The following is a 17862-nucleotide window of genomic DNA, read 5'->3' as shown; positions in this document are numbered from 1 at the left end:
ATCTGTGATTGGTTTCATGTGGTTGTTTCTAATCAATGGCCAATCACAGTCAGCTGGCTCGGACAGAGAGTCCGAGTCACAAGCCTTTGTTATCATTCTTTCTTTTTCTATTCTTAGCCAGCCTTCTGGTGAAATCCTTTCTTCTATTCTTTTAGTATAGCTTTAATATAATATATATCATAAAATAATAAATCAGCCTTCTGAAACATGGAGTCAGATCCTCGTCTCTCCCCTCATCCTCAGACCCCTGTGAACACGGTCACACAGGGCTGCAAAACTGAGAGCAGAACAAAGATTCCTAGGGATCACCGGGGTGTTTTCCCATCCTCACAGTGACCTACAAACAAATGCAGCTCCCAGGGAAGTTCTGAATGGTTAATGAGTTATTAGTGCTGTGTGATAAGTGAGGCTGGCAGAGAGCAAGGGTCCTGAGCTGCTCTGAAACTATCCACGTGCTGTCACCAGCTCAGATCACAGCTCCAGAGCTGCCAGAACACGTGTGGAGAAGGGGAATGGGTGGAATATTGTGATCCCAGTAGCTGGTGGGCCTGAAGAAGGGGTCAGAAGCACAGGGCAGAACAAGAGAAGGTGCTCTGCCCGTGCTCCTCCTCATTCCAGCTCTCTGGAAGCGGCAGAGGACAAGTGCCAGGTCTTTTGGGCCCATTCCCTATGCTTCCCCTGGCAGGGCTGATGCAGGAGCCTGGCCCAGAGTGCCAGGGGTGGCTCCTGACACAGCCCCAGAGTGCCAGGGGTGGCTCCTGTCCCCAGCCCCAGAGTGCCAGGGGTGGCTCCTGTCCCCAGCCCCAGGGTGCCAGGGGTTGCTCCTGCTCCTGTGTGACTATTTCTCCCAGCCCTGGAATGCCAGGGGTGGCTCTTTCTCCCAGCACGCCGCGTTCCCCACGCTCTCTCCCACTAAAGCTCCGCTCCTGCACCTTCTGCTCCTCTCCCGAGCATCTGCTCCCAGCCCTGCCAGGAGAGCTGGAAATGCAGCCTGTGCCCGCCCGTGGAGCTGCTTGCGGCTCGGACTGGAAATGCCAGGGTCTGAAATCATTGATATGAAACACGGGTGACTCATTTCGGAGAGTGCCAGGCCCCGTGTTAATTTGGTTAATGCTGAAATCAGCTGCTTGCGGGGCTGTTTTCTCTCTGCCACCACCAAGAGAGCTCCCCCTGAGCTGCTGTTTCCAGGAGAATGGGAAAGGGAGGGGAGGAGGAAGATTGGGGTCAGGGCAGGAATCCAGAAACAACCCCAGAAAGAACCTAAATTGATAGAGGGGCAGGGAATGGAGGGTTCCCCAGCAGATTTGGCAAGTGCTGATGAAATTCACTCCCCCATGATGAGGGAAGAAGGCTGCAGAAGAGATCCAAAGTGTGCCACGAGCTTGGCATTGCAGCTCTGGAAAGCTTGAGCGATGCCCCAGGGACACCACAGCGCTCACAGGATCTGTGAGGAATCTGCTGGAGGGGAAAAACAATGAATAAAACCACAAATCCCTTTCTCAGCCACCATGGTGCCAGGAGCAGGAACTGTGTGGCTTCCAGGGATCAAAAAGCAAAGGCCAGGAGCAGAGAAACCTCCTCAGGGTGGCCATGAAAGACCCAGCAATGGGGAGGAAAGCCTCCTAACACAAAGGAGGAGGAAAAGGACACAGCTGGGACACATCACCACCCTGGGCACTTCAGGAAGGTTAAAGTCTGATCTGGGAAGGCTCTGCCAGGCTGGCAAAGTAGGTCAAAATTAAGTATGGTTCAACTGAGACGCGGCGTGACTGATGTCTGCGCTCCCAGGGCTGCATGGAGCTCGCCCTGCAGAGCCATCTCTGCCCCAGCAAGGCTCTCTGCCAGCTCTGCACGATGGACAGGAGATGATCTGAGCTCTCCATCAGCACAGAAGGGTGCGCAGGGTCACGGTCGAGTGGTGGGCTGATGAGAGGTCAGGCCGTAGTGAATGGGAAATGATGAAAACTCGGTGGTTTCCCTCAAAGGCAGGATGGGTGATGAGGAAACAGGAAGGTTGGGAGCAAAAAAATAGTTCCCCCCAGAAAAATGATGTTAGGGCAGGCACTAACACCGGTTCAGGGGCCAGGGAGGCACAGAGGTGACAGCCACAGGCTGAGCACAGGGGGAGGCTCACGCCCCGCAGCGACAGCAGAGAGGGGAAGTGGCTGCCCCAGGAGCCACCAGCACTCAGAGAAGATGTCCTCTGTCCTAGCGTGGCTTAAGGCAAAGATTTCTTGTGAGCTGTGTGTTTTGTGGGGTGGCTTTAGATAAACCTTTTCCAGAGAAGGGGGAGGAATGCCTGCAGGTCAAGGTCAGATATGTTTTAGCAGTGTGAATGCTCTCACAACTCCCCTCGGCACCAGCAGAGCCAATCTGGGCTCCTGCCGCAGCGTTTTTCCTCTCTGTGTGCCACAGCCACGACACAAGAGTCTCTCCACACCCCTCCCAGGGTCACCCTTCAGCCCAGCACACACAGGCACCCAGAGCGGCTGCTTTGCTCTCCCTTGCTCATTGCAGTCCCTGCAGTTCGGGGCTGGTTCACACCCAGCAGCCCGGATCGCTGTGGGATGGTGGAAATGGCAAATCCTGGAGCCAGCCCCTGCTTATATAGGTTGGGTATCAGGAAAAAGTTTTTTACAGAAAGGGTGATAAAGTTCTGGAATGTGCTGCCCAGGGAGGTGGTGGAGTCCCCATCCCTGGGTGTGTTTAACAAAGCCTGGATGTGGCACTGGGTGCCAGGGTTGAGTTGAGGAGTTGGGGCTGGGCTGGACTCAATGATCTTGAAGGTCTCTTCCAACCTGGTCATTCTGTGATTTTCTGTGATTTCTGTGTTCCCAGGCCTGAGCAGGGATGTGTAGGCAGGAGCACAAAGGTTGAGAGGGGACAGGAGGATGGGTGCCAGGCCAGCCCCTGTGCTGGTGGCCAGGGGCTCGTGCCAGGAGTGTGAGGTGCCACGCTTGTGGAAGGGGTTCAGGGAGCCCTGCTGGCCCCAAGGGCGAAGTTTTCTTGCCCTGGGGATGCTTCTCTGCTGCCAGTGGCATCCTAGAAAAGTCCTGTCTCGTGTCAGTGCCTGCTTCAAACAGTCTGTCCATTGTAACCCTCACCAACAATCCCACAGAGGTGAGGGCTGGGCAAGGGAACAAAACCTGCTCTGTCTCGAAGCCGACAGACTCGAGTCAGGCATTTGGTCTCCTGATTGCTGCTGCTTCAGAGTCAGAAAAAACAAGGAAAAGCCACAAAGGGGGTTAGGCTGCTGGTCCTGTTATTTGGGGATGTTCCTGGGAAGTTTTGCTGCAGCCTGCCCAGCAAGGATGTGCTCAGCGGTGAGGGTCCAGATAAAAAATCCAAGTTACATCTTGTGCTTTGGTGTCCAAGGCAAGAGGGCTCTGAGCCTGTTCCTGACAGTGCTGAGTAAGCTGTGCTTGGCTCCTGAGGAGCTACAAAGGCTTTGGATGTTCTTCCCCTGCTTGTTTCCAGACAGAGAGCGATGCATCCCTCCCTCTGCTCCCCTGATGCCATCACCCCCACAGCAGCAAACCCTGCCTTCCTCAGCCCCTGAGCTGAGCCTGGGCTCTCAGCTGTCCCCCCAGCCTGGTTCAGAGAGCCAGGGAAGGGCAGGGAGTTTTGGGGCACGAGCCAGAGCGTAGCATATGGCCAAGTGACCTGCCAAAGGCACGGGGGTGGGATGTGTCCCAGATCAGGGACTGCAGTGACACAAGGATGCTGGCTCCCAGCACAGTCCCAGAGTGCCAGGGATGGCTCCTGCTCCTGGTCTCAGAGTGCCAGGGGTGGCTCCCAGCACAGCCCCAGAGTGCCAGGGGTGGCTCCTGCTCCTGTCATCCCTCTGCTCCCCCAGTGGCATCACCCCCACAGCAGCAAACCCTGCTCTCCCCAGCCCCTGAGCTGACCCTGGGCTCTCAGCTGTCCCTCCAGCCTGGGTCAGCACCACAGCACAGAGCCAGGGGAGGGCAGGGAGTTTTGGGGCACGAGCCAGAGCTTAGCATATGGCCAAGTGACCTGCCAAAGGCACGGGGGTGGGATGTGTCCCAGATCAGGGACTGCAGTGACACAAGGATTCTCGCTCCCAGCACTGCCCCTTGTGCTGATGGCCCTGGGAGAGGAGTGCTTTGACTGCACTTTGATTTTCTGCTGCTGTTGGAGTGCCAGAGAGCTGGGGGAGGGGGGGTCACGGGGATTGCTGGGTGCTTGTGACCAGGCACGGGACCCCGGAGCACGGTGCTGCACGGCTTCTCCAGCTTGCCAGGCATTAGTAACTCGTGTGCTCAGATCTGTAACGCAGCCCAGGGCACACAGGCTCCCTCTTGTCCATTCTATCAAGGCAGAGCCCTGATTTAAAGCGCTGTAGAGAACTCAGAAATGTTGTTTAGCGCTGAGCAACTCTTCCTGGTGACACACCTGGGCTGTAAAATCTGTGTGTCCTGCCCCACAGCAGAGCAAGGGACGGGTGCTGTGTGCTCTGCTGCCAGTGAGAGCAGCTCCATTCCCCAGGCCAATCCCTTCTGGAAGCTTGAGGCAATGAGAAAATCCCAAACAGTGGCAAACTGTTGAACTCCCACCGCTTCCTATTAGTCCTGTTCTGGATTGTGACAGGGTCACTGCACCCTCCTGGGTCTGCAGCTCCTGTGCAGGTGACAGGGACATCCCTGCTGGAGCTGCTCTCTACGTGGCAGGATGGAAGGCATGGGGAGACAGAAGGGAAAGTGCCACCAATGTCTTGCCGTGGATGAGAGACAAGTGTCATGTTTTCTTCTAAAATGGGGTAGCTGTGTTATGCTAAAAACAGCCAAACGCTGAGGAGGTAGAGGAGGCGAAGCAGATTTTCAAGGGGAGGAGGAACAGCTTTTCCCTAAACAAGGGAACAGAAGGGCTTTAGGAGCAGCACCAGCCCTGCATGTGCCCCTCCAGCAGCTCCAGGGCCAGCCCTGCCTCGTGACTGGCTCCTTCTGATCCTACAAGTAGCAAAAAGGGGAAATTATAGAGGACCAGGGGGGAAAGCACCGTCCAAGGAGGCAAAGGCAGATGTCACTGAAGGCTCAAAGCCTTTCCCCAAGTGTGCCATGTCCCTCTGTGGGCTGGTCCCCCCCCAGCAGCATTTTGGGCACGTGATGGGGACACAGGCAGTGTCAGCAAGGAGGATCAAGTAGGGCAGAGAAGTGCAGAGGGCATGTGGGTGCATCAAAAATAAAGTAGAACCTTTAAAAGGCTGAAGCCTTCCCCAGCCGAAAGTCCAAGTGAAATTTGTCATCACCACCCAAAAGAGATGGAAAAGAAGGGCTGAGGGGGAGCCTTCACGGTCCTGGCAGCAAAAACTTGCCAGTGAATCGAGCCCGAGCAGGGATACTTTCAGCAATAGCAGTTTCTGTGCTTTCCTGCCGTGAGCGGCTCTGCTCCCCTTCTTTCCCGAGGATCAGCGGAGGATGGCTCGGGCACGCCAGGAGCCGTGATCGCGGGGAAGGAAGGACACGGCGCCTCGCACAGAGCCATGGTTTCCCCCGGCGTCACCTCCCCCTGCCCAGCTCACGGCGAGCATCCCCGGCTCACGGCGCCGCTGCCCGCAGGGAATCGCTGTCCCTTCCCGGCCCCAATCCCCGCTGCGTGCCCTTGGCTGCTCCCTCCGAGCCCGCGGGTACCGCCGGGGATGCGGGCATGGAGAGCCGCGAACGCAGCACCGACCCGTGCCCGGGCGCGACCCCCGGGCAGGATGTGGAGCGGGGGGTGATGGATGGATGGATGGATGGAGCTCGGGGGTCGGAGCGGTGTCCGTGCCCCCCGTCCAGCCGCGGTGCGGGCTCACCTGTCCGTACACCTGGATGGGCTCGGGCGGGCGCGGCGCGGCGCGGCGGCCCCGCGGGGGCTCGGCGGGGGCCGGCGGGGCGCGGAGCAGCAGCAGCGGCGGGGAGCGGGCTGGAACCGGCACCGGCGGCAGCAGCAGCAGCAGCGCGAGGAGCGGCAGCAGCCGGCGGGGGAGCGCGGAGGCACGGCCGGCCCCGCCGCAGCTCCGTGTCGCCATGTTCGTGCCGCCGGGGCCGGGCGGAGCGGAGCCGAGCGGGGCCGAGCGGGGCCGGGAGGAGCGGCAGCCGCGCCGCCGCCCGGAGAGAATGTGCATGGGCAGCGAGCGCCGCCGCTGCGAGCCCCCCCCGCGGGCACCGAGGCTCGGGCCCCCTCCCCTCTGCTCGCCTCCTTCTCGCTCCTTTCTTCCCTCTTCCTCTTTTTCTTGCCTCTCCGTCCTTTTCGGCCTCTCCGGAGGATGCTCGGCTTCCCGACGAGATGCAGTGAAATAAGTTCTGGTGAATTTCTGTGAAATGGATTAAAGCTCGGGCCCCCTCCCCTCTTCTTGCCTCCTTCTCGCTCGTTTCTTCCCTCTTCTTTTTCTTCCCTCTCCGTGTTTTTCGGCCTCTCCGGAGGATGCTCGGCTCCCCGAGATTCACGAGATGGAGTGAAATAAGTTCTGCTGGATTTCTGTGAAATGGACTAAAGCTCGGGCCCCCTCCCCTCTTCTCGCTCTTTTCTTCCCTCTTCTTTTTCTTCTTCCCTCTTTTCTTCCCTCTTCTTCTTTTTCTTCCCTCTCTGTGTTTTTGGCCTCTCCTGAGGATGCTCCTGGCTTCACGATAAGATGGAGTGAAATAAGTTCTGGTGAATTTCTGTGAAATGGATTAACTCCAGCCCCTCTCCCTGCATCTCCTCTCCCTCTCCTTTTCCCTGCTCTTTCTCCTCTTCTTTTTCTCCCTCTCCCTCTCTTCGCGTCGAGATGGAGTGAAATAATAAGTTCAAGTTCATTTCTGTGAAATGGAGTAAAGAGAAATGAAGCAGCCGGAAATCGAGTTGAAGGGAGCAAGAGTGAATGAAAGGAAACTGTGTTGAAGTAAAGAAGCTGTTTAGGAGCATGTGGAGTGACAGGGCAAAGGGGAAAGGCTTCAAACTGGCAAAGGGTAGGGTTAGATTGGATGTTAGGAGGAAATTCCTCCCTGTGAGGTGGTGAGACCCTGGCACAGGTTGCCCAGAGAAGCTCTGGCTGTCCCATCCCTGGGATTGTCCAAGGCTGGGTTGGATGTGCCTTGGAGCAACCTGGGATAGTGGAAAGTGTCTCGATTTCTGCCGTGTTTTTACCTGGGCAGAGCTGGGAAGGTGAGCAAGGTGGGAGCAGGAAGCCAGAAACCCTCAGCGTCTCTCCAGGGCTTTGTGCCCCCTCTCCCAGCCATGGCAGGTGGGTTTGAGCTGTGCCAGTGCCCGTGTGCTCCCCACAGAACACTTGGCACAGGCAACGTGCCCATAACTCAGCAAAGGGCAGGAGCTGATGCTTGGTTGGTTGTGCAGGGACAGCACAGGACTGATGCCAGCAGCCACAACTCTGATTTATTGGGGCAGCTCAAAGTGCTGGGCTCCCAGGGGTGGGATTCCCCTAGAGCTGCTGCCCTGGTCACTGTGCATCCCTTTCAGAAAGCAATTTAGAGAGACAAGCTGGGGCTGAGCAACAGGCAAGCTCACCTTTGCTGTCATCTCCCAGTGTCATTTGAATCTCCTGCCTCAAATCCTTGCTCCCCCATCCTGCCCTGCATCCTTGCTTTGCCCATCTCCTGCTGTTTTGGCCCAAATTTGCTGGAGTCCAGCACTTTGAGCTGCCCCAATAAATCAGATTGTGCCCACTGGCATCAGCCCTGTGCTGTCCCTGCATAACCAACCAAGCCTCATCTCCTGCACTGGTGGTTTTTTAGGCATGGTCTTGCTGCTAAGAAATGGCTCAGGTGGGTTTTAGTGTTGGTTAATCATCAGTGAATTTATTTCTTGTTGTGAGATAGGATTAGGAGAAAGGTAAAGTCCTTCTCATCTCTGGGCCAGATGAGAAGGGCTCAAAAAGGACCTGGAGATGAGGAATTGTAGCGATTTTGGTTTGTTAATTTTAGATTTTTTTTTTTTAATTTTGAGATTTTCAAACTAATGTGTTGATGAGCGTGGTGGGTTTTAGTGTTGGTTAATCATCAGTGCATTTATTTCTTGTTGTGAGATAGGATTAGGAGAAAGGCAAAGCAGGTTCAGACTATAACAGGAATAGAGTAAGAAATAGGAGGAAATGAGAAACTGTCTTTGCTGAGGTGCTAAATGGAGGAAAATGGTGTTTGGGGGGGTTTGCTGTCTCTGAGGTACTGAGAACACACTGATGGCTTTCAACCCCTCTGCCTCTCATGCACCATTCAACAAATAAAAAAGGTTGTGGCCCAGCAGTGAAGGAATGGGAGCCTGTAAATCCCATGGACAGCCCCAAGGCAGTCGTGCTGCCCCTTATTCCACTTGCCTTAATAGCAGGAACATTGTCCAGAGCTTTCCCCGAGGTGCTTTCACCTAGAAACCCAGTTAGTGTATTTCAATTATCGGGTCAATACAATTATAAACCCTCCTGATAAGGCTTTTAGAGGTCTTGGCTCAGAGTGATGTCCCCCTGGAGGACAGGAGGTCACCGTGGCTCTGGGCAGAGTCACTGAGGCAGTTTTGTTGTGTGGGAATCCCTGCAGGCAACTGCTCTCTGGGCCAGGTGAGAAGGGCCCAAAAAGGACCTGGAGATGAGGAATTGTGGCGATTTTGGTTTGTTATTTTTAGATTTTTTTTAAATTTTGAGATTTTTCTAACTGATGTGTTGATGAGCGTGGTGGGTTTTAGTGTTGGTTAATCATCAGTGCATTTATTTCTTGTTGTGAGACAGGATTAGGAGAAAGGTAAAGTCCTTCTCATCTCTGGGCCAGGTGAGAAGGACTGAAAAAAAGACCTGGAGATGAGAAGCTGTGGTGATATTGCTTTGTTAATTTTAGATTTTTTTTTTAAATTTTGAGATTTTGCAACTAATGTGTTGATGAGCGTGGTGGGTTTTAGCGTTGGTTAATCATCAGTGCATTTATTTCTTGTTGTGAGGATTAGGAGAAAGGCAAAGCAGGTTCCAACTGTAACAGGAATAGAGCAAGAAATAGGAGGAAATGAGGAACTGCCTTTGCTGAGGTGCTGAATGGAGGGAAATGGTGTTTGGGGGGTTTGCTGTCTCTCTTCCAGCCCTTTTTCACACTTCTGGCAGGGTGTAGGAAGGGTCCCTGTGCCCCTGTGAGCTCCCTGCAGTGGGCACAGGGTGGGAGCTTCAGCCAGGAGCTCCTGGGTGAGCCCAGCCCTGGTAAATGCTCACAGATGAATGGCTCTTTCTTTGTGCAGAAACACACGTTTCCCTTGCCAAGGTATTTTTTTTTGTTGTTGTTGTAAAGGGGAGAGGGGAATGGTGCAGAGTTTATTTTAAGGTCCATCTGGATTTCATCAGCAGCAAAAGCTGTGAACTCCAAGAGCAAGGTGAGGAGCCCCTGGCCCCCTGGTTTTCCTTCCCCTCATCCTTGAGACCTTTCCCTCTCTCAGCTTTAGATCTCCCAAAGGGTTTGGGGGGCTGAGGGGTTGGAACAGCCATTGCCACAAAGCCTCACTGAGAGAGCAAAGCTGCTTGAAGGAGCCATTGCTGGTTGCTGGAGCAGAATCAGGGAGCAAAACAGGGATGCCAGGAGCCAAAGGCAGCATCCTGCCCATGGCACTGGCCTCAGAGCCTTCCTCGGAGGATGATGAGGGTTGTAGGGTTTCCTGCAGGGCTCAGGGCTGTCAGAGGGACCCAGCTGTTGCATTCTCACACCACGGGGTCACTGGGTGTGCTGGGGGCTCTCTGAGGGGGATGTTCAGTGTGCGGTACAAACGTGTGGGGGTGAAAGGAGGGAAGGAAATGCTCTGTGTGGGGTGGGACAGGGCAGCTCTTGCAGAAAAATCAGCAGAAAAGGCTCTGATGCCAGGAAAAGCGTGAGGAATGGGGTCATGGAACAGGAGCAGGGACAGCCCCTGTGTGCCCTCTAAGAAAGCTCCTCCTGCCCCACGCCGGGGGGACGAGGAGGAGTGTCACCCTGGTTTTGTTAAGATTTTCTAAGCTTTCTGATGTTGATATTCTTGCAGCGAACTTTCTCACACACTTTCTGTAAATAACTCATTGTTTTGCATTCCTTTCTGGAGGAGGAGAAATTTGATGGGCTGGTTGGTTTGTCCAGTGCCATTGGAGAGGTGGCACTGTCACTGTCACCCTCCAATTCACTGTCACTTTTGGAAATCTATAAATGTTGGAGTCAGAAAATAAACTTCCCTTTTTTCCTTCACCTTGAGAACAGCGGTGTGAGATTGTGTTCTTTGGTGTCCTATAGCGACAGAGGAGGAGGAGGAGGAGGAAGGGCATCCACGCAGGTGCAGCTCCAGCCATGGCTGTGGTGAGCAACATCCCCATCTTGTGGCTACAGCAGCATCAGGGGAGCAGAGCCAGAGCTGCTGCTCTCCGTTCCAGAGCCCCGAGGCCACCGCGGGGGCTGTGACAGCCTTGGCAGGGGCTGTGTGACCGGCAGGGCACGATCTGCCTGTGCCGGGAGCTGCAGATCCACCCCGGGGCAGTGCCAGGCAGGAGGGCCCCGGGAGGCTGCACTGCGCACCCGAGTGATGCAATTTCATCAATTCATACAATTATAAACCCTCCTGATAAGGCTTTCAGAGGTCTTGGCTCAGAGTGATGTCCCCCTGCAGGACAGGAGGTCACCGTGGCTCTGGGCAGAGTCCCTGAGGGAGTTTCGTTGTGTGGGAATGAAGATGTAGTGCCCTGTGAGGGTCACTGTCTGTCCCAAAGGTGCCAGGATGGGGCGCCCAGGCTCAGCTAAGGTGGGAGGACGGGGTTTTGAGAACCCTGGGGCCTTTGCCAAGAGTGGGTTGGGAATCAGGGTGGCCAAGGTGTGTGATGTTGTCACCGTGTTTGATCTGGGCTGTGCCTTGACCCCGGGTTAATCAGCACACAGGGGTCAGGGGTGCTGTCCACGTGAGGAAAGCAGGTTGGGATGGTGAAAAGGGGAAGGCAGAGCCTGACCGTGCTGGCAGGACGTGAGGCAGGTGTCCCTCGTGCTCCCCAGGTGCCACAGGTGTGGTGGTGTGGCCTTGGCCTGGGGACAGCTGAGGCTGGACGAGGAGCAGAGGGGCTGTCACCACTGCAGGGACCCACAGAGGGGCCTCCATGTCACAGACATTTCTTCTGTGAAAAATCCTCTCTCAGGATTTTTCCTGCTGAAGCTGAGAAGTTCAGCAACAAGACATGAACAATAGGTTATCTGCTGCTGTGGAATGCAACAAGTCCATCTGGATTGGCCCAGCTTGGATGTTTGTAGTTAGTGGCCAATCCAGGACTGAATTCTCTCCTACAGAGTCGGAGAGAGCTCCTTTGTTTTCATTCTTTACTTTTCTATTCTAAGGTTAGGTAGCAGCCTCTGGCAACTCTCCTTTCCTTTTCTTTTTAGTATAGTTTAAATAGATCTATATATCATAAAATAATAAATCAAGCCTTCTGATCATGGAGTCAGATCTACGTCTCTTCCTTCATCCCAAGAACCCTTGTGACCACCGTCACACCTCCATCCCCAGGAAGGGACTCACAGAGGGGCTGTCACCACTGCAAGGGACTCACAGAGGGGCCTCCATCCCCAGCAAGGGCAGCAGGGCTCCAGGGACTGGTGAAACTGGGGAGCAGGGAGCGGGAAAGCACAGGTGTCACACACGGTCACACCTAAGGAGGTTTGGGCCACTGGAGGTGGCTCTGGCCATTCCGTGTTTTGCCCATCTTCTGCTGTTTTGGCCCAAATTTGCCGCCAGCACAGCACAGCTCCGTGCCAAGCCCCTCATGGGTGCTGTAGGGCAGAAAGAGGCTGCCCCAGGAGCCAGGGAGAAGGGAGCAAACAGCAGGCAAGTTGGCAATTGAGATTTATTAAACTTGGCTCACCCCAAAGCTGGGGTGACCAGATTTCAGCAGGAAACACACCGGCCCTTAAGGGGGGAAGCTGGCCACGAACCCTTGAGTGAGGAGAAGCTCCTGCCCCTCACATCTGGGTGTCTGGTCCTCCTCTCTTTCCCCTCAGTGTTCTCAGGGAGCTCGAGAGACCCACAAGACTCAAAGCCTGCCTCTGTCCCACAGGCATTGTATTTCCACGGGACAGCTCCGGGCGAGAGGAATGAGGCTGAGTGCAAGAAGTCCCACCAAGGGAGCCATCAGAAGAAGCCACACCACCTCCAAAAGGTAGGCTTTTTTCCAAAATACAGCCTGTCCCAATGGACACCATGATGGGACCAACAAAGGGGCGCAGCAGCGGAACAAAGACCCTGCCACGAGTCACGTTAATTTGTGCCATGTTACTGTTCTATTTGTGCCATGTTATTCTTCTTGCCAAGCATCAGCACAGCACTAGAGCAGCGCAGGGACCTTAGCAGAGATCCAAAGGGAGCTGAGAGGGGAAGCAGTAGGAAAACCAGGGCAGATCTGTGGTGTGGAGCGAGGCCGGACACGCCGCCGTTTGGGAGCGGGGCAGGCCAGGCGCTCACCAAAAATCACCGCACGCTGATCACATCATCAGGGGCTCTTTGTCCGTGGGAAACAGTCTTGGGTGGCTGGTGAGGAACGGGACAAGATCCAACCAGAGAAGGGACACACTCAGAGGAAGCCTACTCAGTCTTGGAGGCCACGGTGCCGTTGGATGCTCCCGGGTCTTTCTTGGAGGCTCCGATGCCGTTGGGCGCTCCTGGATCTTTCTCTCGGAGCTTGCGCAAATAATCGTGGGGGCCTTTGCCCTCAAAGGACGTGGGGCTCTTGTAAGAACCCCCAATCTTGTCCCAGAGGGTGAAGTACTGCCCGTAGTTGTAGTCGAAGTACAGGTGGTGGTCGGTGTGGTGGGCAGAGCCGTTGATGATGTGCCGCAGCGGCCGCGGCACGCGGTAATCGCCGTCGTGGATGGAGATGGTCCAGACGTTGACGAAGATGTAGAGGCCCAGGTAGGTGACTTTGTGCAGGGGGAACAGGAAGGGGTAGATGTGGTAGGGCAGGCTCTGCATGAAGCCATCCACGGGGTGGAAGGCGTGGCTGGCGAAGGGCGTGGCGATCTTCCACAGGTGGTGGGGCTTGTGGAAGCGCTGCGGGGACACGGGGCTGTCAGTCAGGGTGGCACCTTTTAGAGGGTCCCCCAGCTAGATTCATGGCCCCAAGGGATGCTGTTTGAGCCACCACCACCCAAACTGAGAGGGGGACATGTACCCTAAAGGGCTCTCAGCTTGACATCTTCAGTGTCATGCTTTTTATAAGCTACAAGAACGTAAAATTTGTGGGGGATTTGTTGATGATTTATGATCATGGCTTGTATTTCTGTTTGGTTTTTTTGGGGGGGTAGTTCTGGGGTTAATTCTATGTTTGTTTGGGGGTGGTTATGGAGTGATGGTGACAGTTGGTTATTGTTTTTGATACTAGGAAATACAGAGGAAGGTTAATTGAAAGTGTATTGACGACCGTCACACGGTGAAGCCTTGTTCAGCCACTCCCACCCCAGCATGCAGCTTGGAAATGTCACCAGAGCAGGACAAGGACTCTTCTCCAGAGCCCCCTGTCCTGTCCCATACCTTATAGAACAGCTTGTGGTGGAGACCACGGTGTATCCAGTAGATGCCCATGTCAGTGAAGAAGAGGAAGGACAGCATGCTGAGGAAGACACCAGACCAGCCTGGGGAGGGGGGGAACAGGGTTGTTAGAAGTGGCACAGGTGGGCATTGTGAGGGTCTCCACAATGGTCCTCGTGGTGGGAGACACATCGGAGTCCTGTCAGGGGCTGCCACACTGAGGTGACAGGCTCAGGCTGTCCCACGTGACTCAGGGCAGGTGAGTCAGGGGCTGTTTCACTGGGAGCTGTGCCCAGGGAAGGGAAGGATCTCTTGTGCAGGGTGCAGTGTGTCAAGGAGGGGGACACAACCCTGAGTGACACCTGAGTGTCTGGGTGCCTCCCCTACAGAGAACCTGGGATTTTGGCTGACAGGCCAAAAGGGACAGGAGGTACCCAGGAGGATTTCCTGGGGTTGTCACCATGAGAAATGGGGTCTGAGGGAGGTGACCCAGGTGGGGAGGGGACCCTGCTGTGGCAGGGGGTGCAGGGAGGTCACTCACCATACGGGGAGTCCTCGATGTTGTCGTAGAGTTTGCTGTAGCCCCGCACCTCGGCGAAGAACAGGGCGACGGTGGGGACACTGATCCAGGGCAGGGAGCGCAGGGCGTAGGAGATCTCCCGGCTCACCTGGTTCTGTGGGTGTGACAACAGGGTCAGGGGGCACAGGGGACATCTCCTGGCTCACCTGGTTCTGTGGGTGTGACAACAGGGTCAGGGGGCACAGGGGACATCTCCTGGCTCACCTGGCTCTGTGGGTGTGACAACAGGTCAGGGGGCACAGGGGACATCTCCTGGCTCACCTGGTTCTGTGGGGTGTGGCAAAAGGGGTCAGGGGACATTTCCCAGCTCACGTGCTTCTGTTGGGTGTGGCAAGAGGGGTCAGGGGGCACAGGGGACATTTCTACCTGGTTCTGTGGGGTGTGGCAATAAAGGTCAGGGGCACAGGGGACATCTCCACCTGGTTCTGTGGGGCACAGGGGACATCTGAGAGCCACAGTGCCCCTCCTAAGGCTGGGAGGGCTGGCGTCTTGGCCACCCCTTTGTCATGGCATCTGTGCCATGGTGTGGGACACAGGGTGCTGCTCATACAGGGACAGCTGTGCTCCAGCTGGGTGTTGGGGTCAGTGGGATGTGGCACAGGGATGATGGAGGGCAAGAGAAGGCAGACAGGGGTGGATGTGACAGCGGGGACAGCCCATGCACACCACTGGCAGGTGACACTTGGATGGACAAGGGGATGGCGAGGGGGACAGTGAGCAAGGTGCACTCACCTCCAGGAACTGGGGATGTTTCTTGAGCTCGTGGTCAAAGATGAAGTAGTAGCTGAGGGTGCCGAAGAGCAGGTAGAGGACGAGGGCGCCCAGGTTGGTGATGACAAAAAGGCTGAGGAGCTGCCGGCACGGCTCGGCCTCGGGCCACCCCGCCGGGTACACGTAGGGCGTCAGGAGGTGCCGGTCCGCGGCTTCCAGGACCAGATCCATGGTGGCTCCTGCGCGAAGAGGAGTCGCTGTGACCGAGCCCAGCACGGGATGTCGGTGCCCGCCGGGATGTGGGCAGGGGTTGGCAGGGTTGGCATGCTGTCTGTCTGGCTGGGTGGCCCCAGCCGGGGCTGGGGAGCAGATCTGGGACGCGCACGGTGTGGGTGTGAAGCAGGGCAGGTGCAGGAGTGGGGGCCTCCCCTAATTCTGCGCGCTGTGCTGCGGGAGGGGGCACTTAGGGCAGGGGACAGCGGGACGGGTGACAGCGGGATGTGGGTCTGGGGCGCGAAACCCCTTTAGGGGCAGCACATGGGGCTCCGTTCCGTGCCCTGCGCGGCGATGCCCCGGGCAGGGTAGGCGGCCAAGGGGGGGGTCACCGTGTCCGGGAGCCGCAGGTGGCCCGGCCAGCGGCGGGGACGGACGCGCGGGGAGCGCGGGGGTCGTGCCGGCGGTGCCCCCACCCCGTGCCCACCATCCCGGTACCCAAATCCCCCATCCCGAACCCCCATCCCGATCCCCCCATCCCCGGTACCTGCCCGGGGTCCCGGAGCGGCGCGGGGCGGGGGCGGGCCGGGGGCGGGGCCGCGCGGTAGCGCCACGTGACGTCACCGGCGGAAGGGCTCGCGCCACCTCGGGCGGTGACGTCAGTGCGCAGAAAGGGGCGGAGTCATGAGCAGGGGGCGTAGCCATTGGATGGGCGTGTCGGGGGCGTGTCCAGAGGGCGTGGCCTGACGTTGGGCGTGGTCGGGACGGGGCGTGGTCTGGGCGGGGCGTGCGGAGCGCCGCAGGACGGGGAATTTTAGGGAATTTTGGGGAATTTTGTGGAATTCTGCCTGCTCCGGGCCCCTTCCCTGCTGTCCCCTTGGTTGTGAACAACATATATATATATTTCCCAAATATATATGGGAAATATATATGTGTGCATATATAAAAATATATGTGTATATAGCTATCTATCTATCTATCTATCTATCTCTCTATATATAGATATATCTAGATATATATGGATAAATATATATATATATATATATAGGTATCTATATATAGATATATAGTTATATAGATAGATATATAGATATCTATCTATATATATGTATATAAAAAGAGATATTTATATATAGAGATATCTATATCTATCTACATATAAGTGTGTATATCTCTATAGCTATAGATATATAGATGATATAGATAGGCATAGATGATATGGATAGCTATAGATATATCTGGGACTCCAAAAAATTCCATATGTTTTATGCACTTTTTTATCCATCTGGGACAAAATTAACCGCAAAGTGCTTTGGAGAGAGAGAGAGTTTGATCTCTAATGACCCCACTGACCTACAGCAACCCCAAATCTTAATGGTTGACCTCGAATAACCCCACAATGGCCTCTAGTAACCCCAGTATTTTCTGCAGAGGGCGAGTTTGACCTATAGTAACCCAAATGACCTATAGGAACCCCAAATTTTATGGGTTGAACTCTAGTAACCGCAGAATGACTCCTAGTAACCCCAAAAGTGACTTAAAGTAACCCCAAAATTTTCAGAAGAGAGTGAGTTTGACCTATAGTAACCCAAATGACCTATAGGAACCTCAAATTTTAATTTTTGACCTCAAGTAACCCCAAAATGACCTGTAATAACTCCAAAACGACCTGTAGTAACCCCAAAAGTGACCTAAAGTAACCCCAAAATTTTCAGGAGAGAATGACTTTGACCTCAAGTAACCCCAATGACCTATAGTAACTCCAATGACCTCTAATAGCCCTGAATTTTAATTAGCTTGGGTTTCTTAAGGTCAAACTCGCTCTCTATAGAGCACTTTGGGATTACTTTCAGCATTTTGTGGGTTACTAGAGGGCCACAATTAAAATTTGGGGTTACTAGAGGTCATTTTGAGGTTACTAGAGGTCATTGGGGTTACTATAGGTCATTGGGGTTACTTGAGGTCAAACTCTCTCTCTCCTGAATATTTTGGGGTTCCTTTAGGTCACTTTTGGGGTTACCACAGGTAATTTTGGGGTTACTACAAGTCATTTTGGGGTTACTTGAGGTCAAAAATTAAAATTTGGGATTACTATAGGTCATTTGGGTTACTATAGGTCAAACTCGCTCTCTCACAAAAATTTTGGGGTTCCTTTAGGTCATTTTGGAGATACTACAGGTCAATCCTTAAAATTTGGGGTTACTATAGGCCATTGAGGTTATTCGAGTTCAAACTCTCTCCAGAAAACTTTGAGATTCCTTTAGGACACATTTGGGGTTATTTAGGTCATTTTGGGATTACTGGAGATCAACCTTTAAAACTTGTGGTTCCTTCAGGCCATCAGGGTTTCTTGAGGTCAAACTCGCTCTCTCCACACGCTCTGGGGTCACTTTGCATCTTTCTGGGGTTTGCTTGATGGCAGTTATGAAGTTTAGGGTTTCTCTTGCTCATTTTGGTGGGCATCTGCCAGACGCACACTCCAGCCCTGCCCTCAGCTCTGCTGTGCCCCTGCCTGGCACCCCAAAACTCCCTGTCCATCCCTCCCAGGGTCTCTTGGCAGCTGTGGTGCCCTCCCAGGCCCTGCTGCTGCTCACCCCCATCACACAGGAGCCGGTGCTTACGAAGGATTACAACACTTTTTATTCCCACGCAGCCGTTTCACAGAGTACAAACACGAGACAAGACACCAACACAGCCCCCCCAACACCCACCAGCCCCCCAAGGCTGCTCCCCACTCTTTCACCAGCACCCCAATGCTGCCCTGGGCCCACAGACCCCAACCCTGCTCTGACCCTCAGCCCCTGCACGCCACACAAACATGGCAGAGAATTTCATCCCTCCTTCCTCTGACTCTTGTTCCTGCCCACCAG

At 54.8% G+C, this 17862-nt stretch overlaps 2 protein-coding genes across 2 annotated transcripts in view; both read right to left on the bottom strand.

The window, feature by feature from the left end:
- The window catches only part of SORL1 (sortilin related receptor 1), a 56613-nt gene extending 50719 nt beyond the window's left edge, over window positions 1–5894 (bottom strand). Inside the window, 1 exon segment of the mRNA XM_030964866.1 lies at window positions 5816–5894. The gene's annotated coding sequence lies outside the window, so the exon portion shown is untranslated.
- Window positions 5895–11794: 5900 nt separating this feature from the next.
- Window positions 11795–15595, bottom strand: SC5D (sterol-C5-desaturase). The gene is made up of 5 exons (XM_030964915.1): window positions 15540–15595; window positions 14801–15018; window positions 14030–14162; window positions 13492–13592; window positions 11795–13011 (listed from the first exon to the last, which is right to left on the bottom strand). The coding sequence occupies exons 2-5, from the start codon at window positions 15008–15010 to the stop codon at window positions 12547–12549; spliced, it is 909 nt and encodes a 302-aa protein (XP_030820775.1). The 5' UTR covers window positions 15011–15018; window positions 15540–15595; the 3' UTR covers window positions 11795–12546.
- Between the last annotated feature and the right edge of the window lie 2267 nt (window positions 15596–17862).

The sequence above is a fragment of the Camarhynchus parvulus genome, chromosome 24 (genome assembly GCF_901933205.1).
Source record: "Camarhynchus parvulus chromosome 24, STF_HiC, whole genome shotgun sequence".
NCBI classification, from domain to species: Eukaryota; Metazoa; Chordata; class Aves; order Passeriformes; family Thraupidae; genus Camarhynchus; species Camarhynchus parvulus.
The sequence above is the reverse complement of the archived record's forward strand: the minus strand, read 5'-3'. Positions and strand labels throughout refer to the sequence as shown.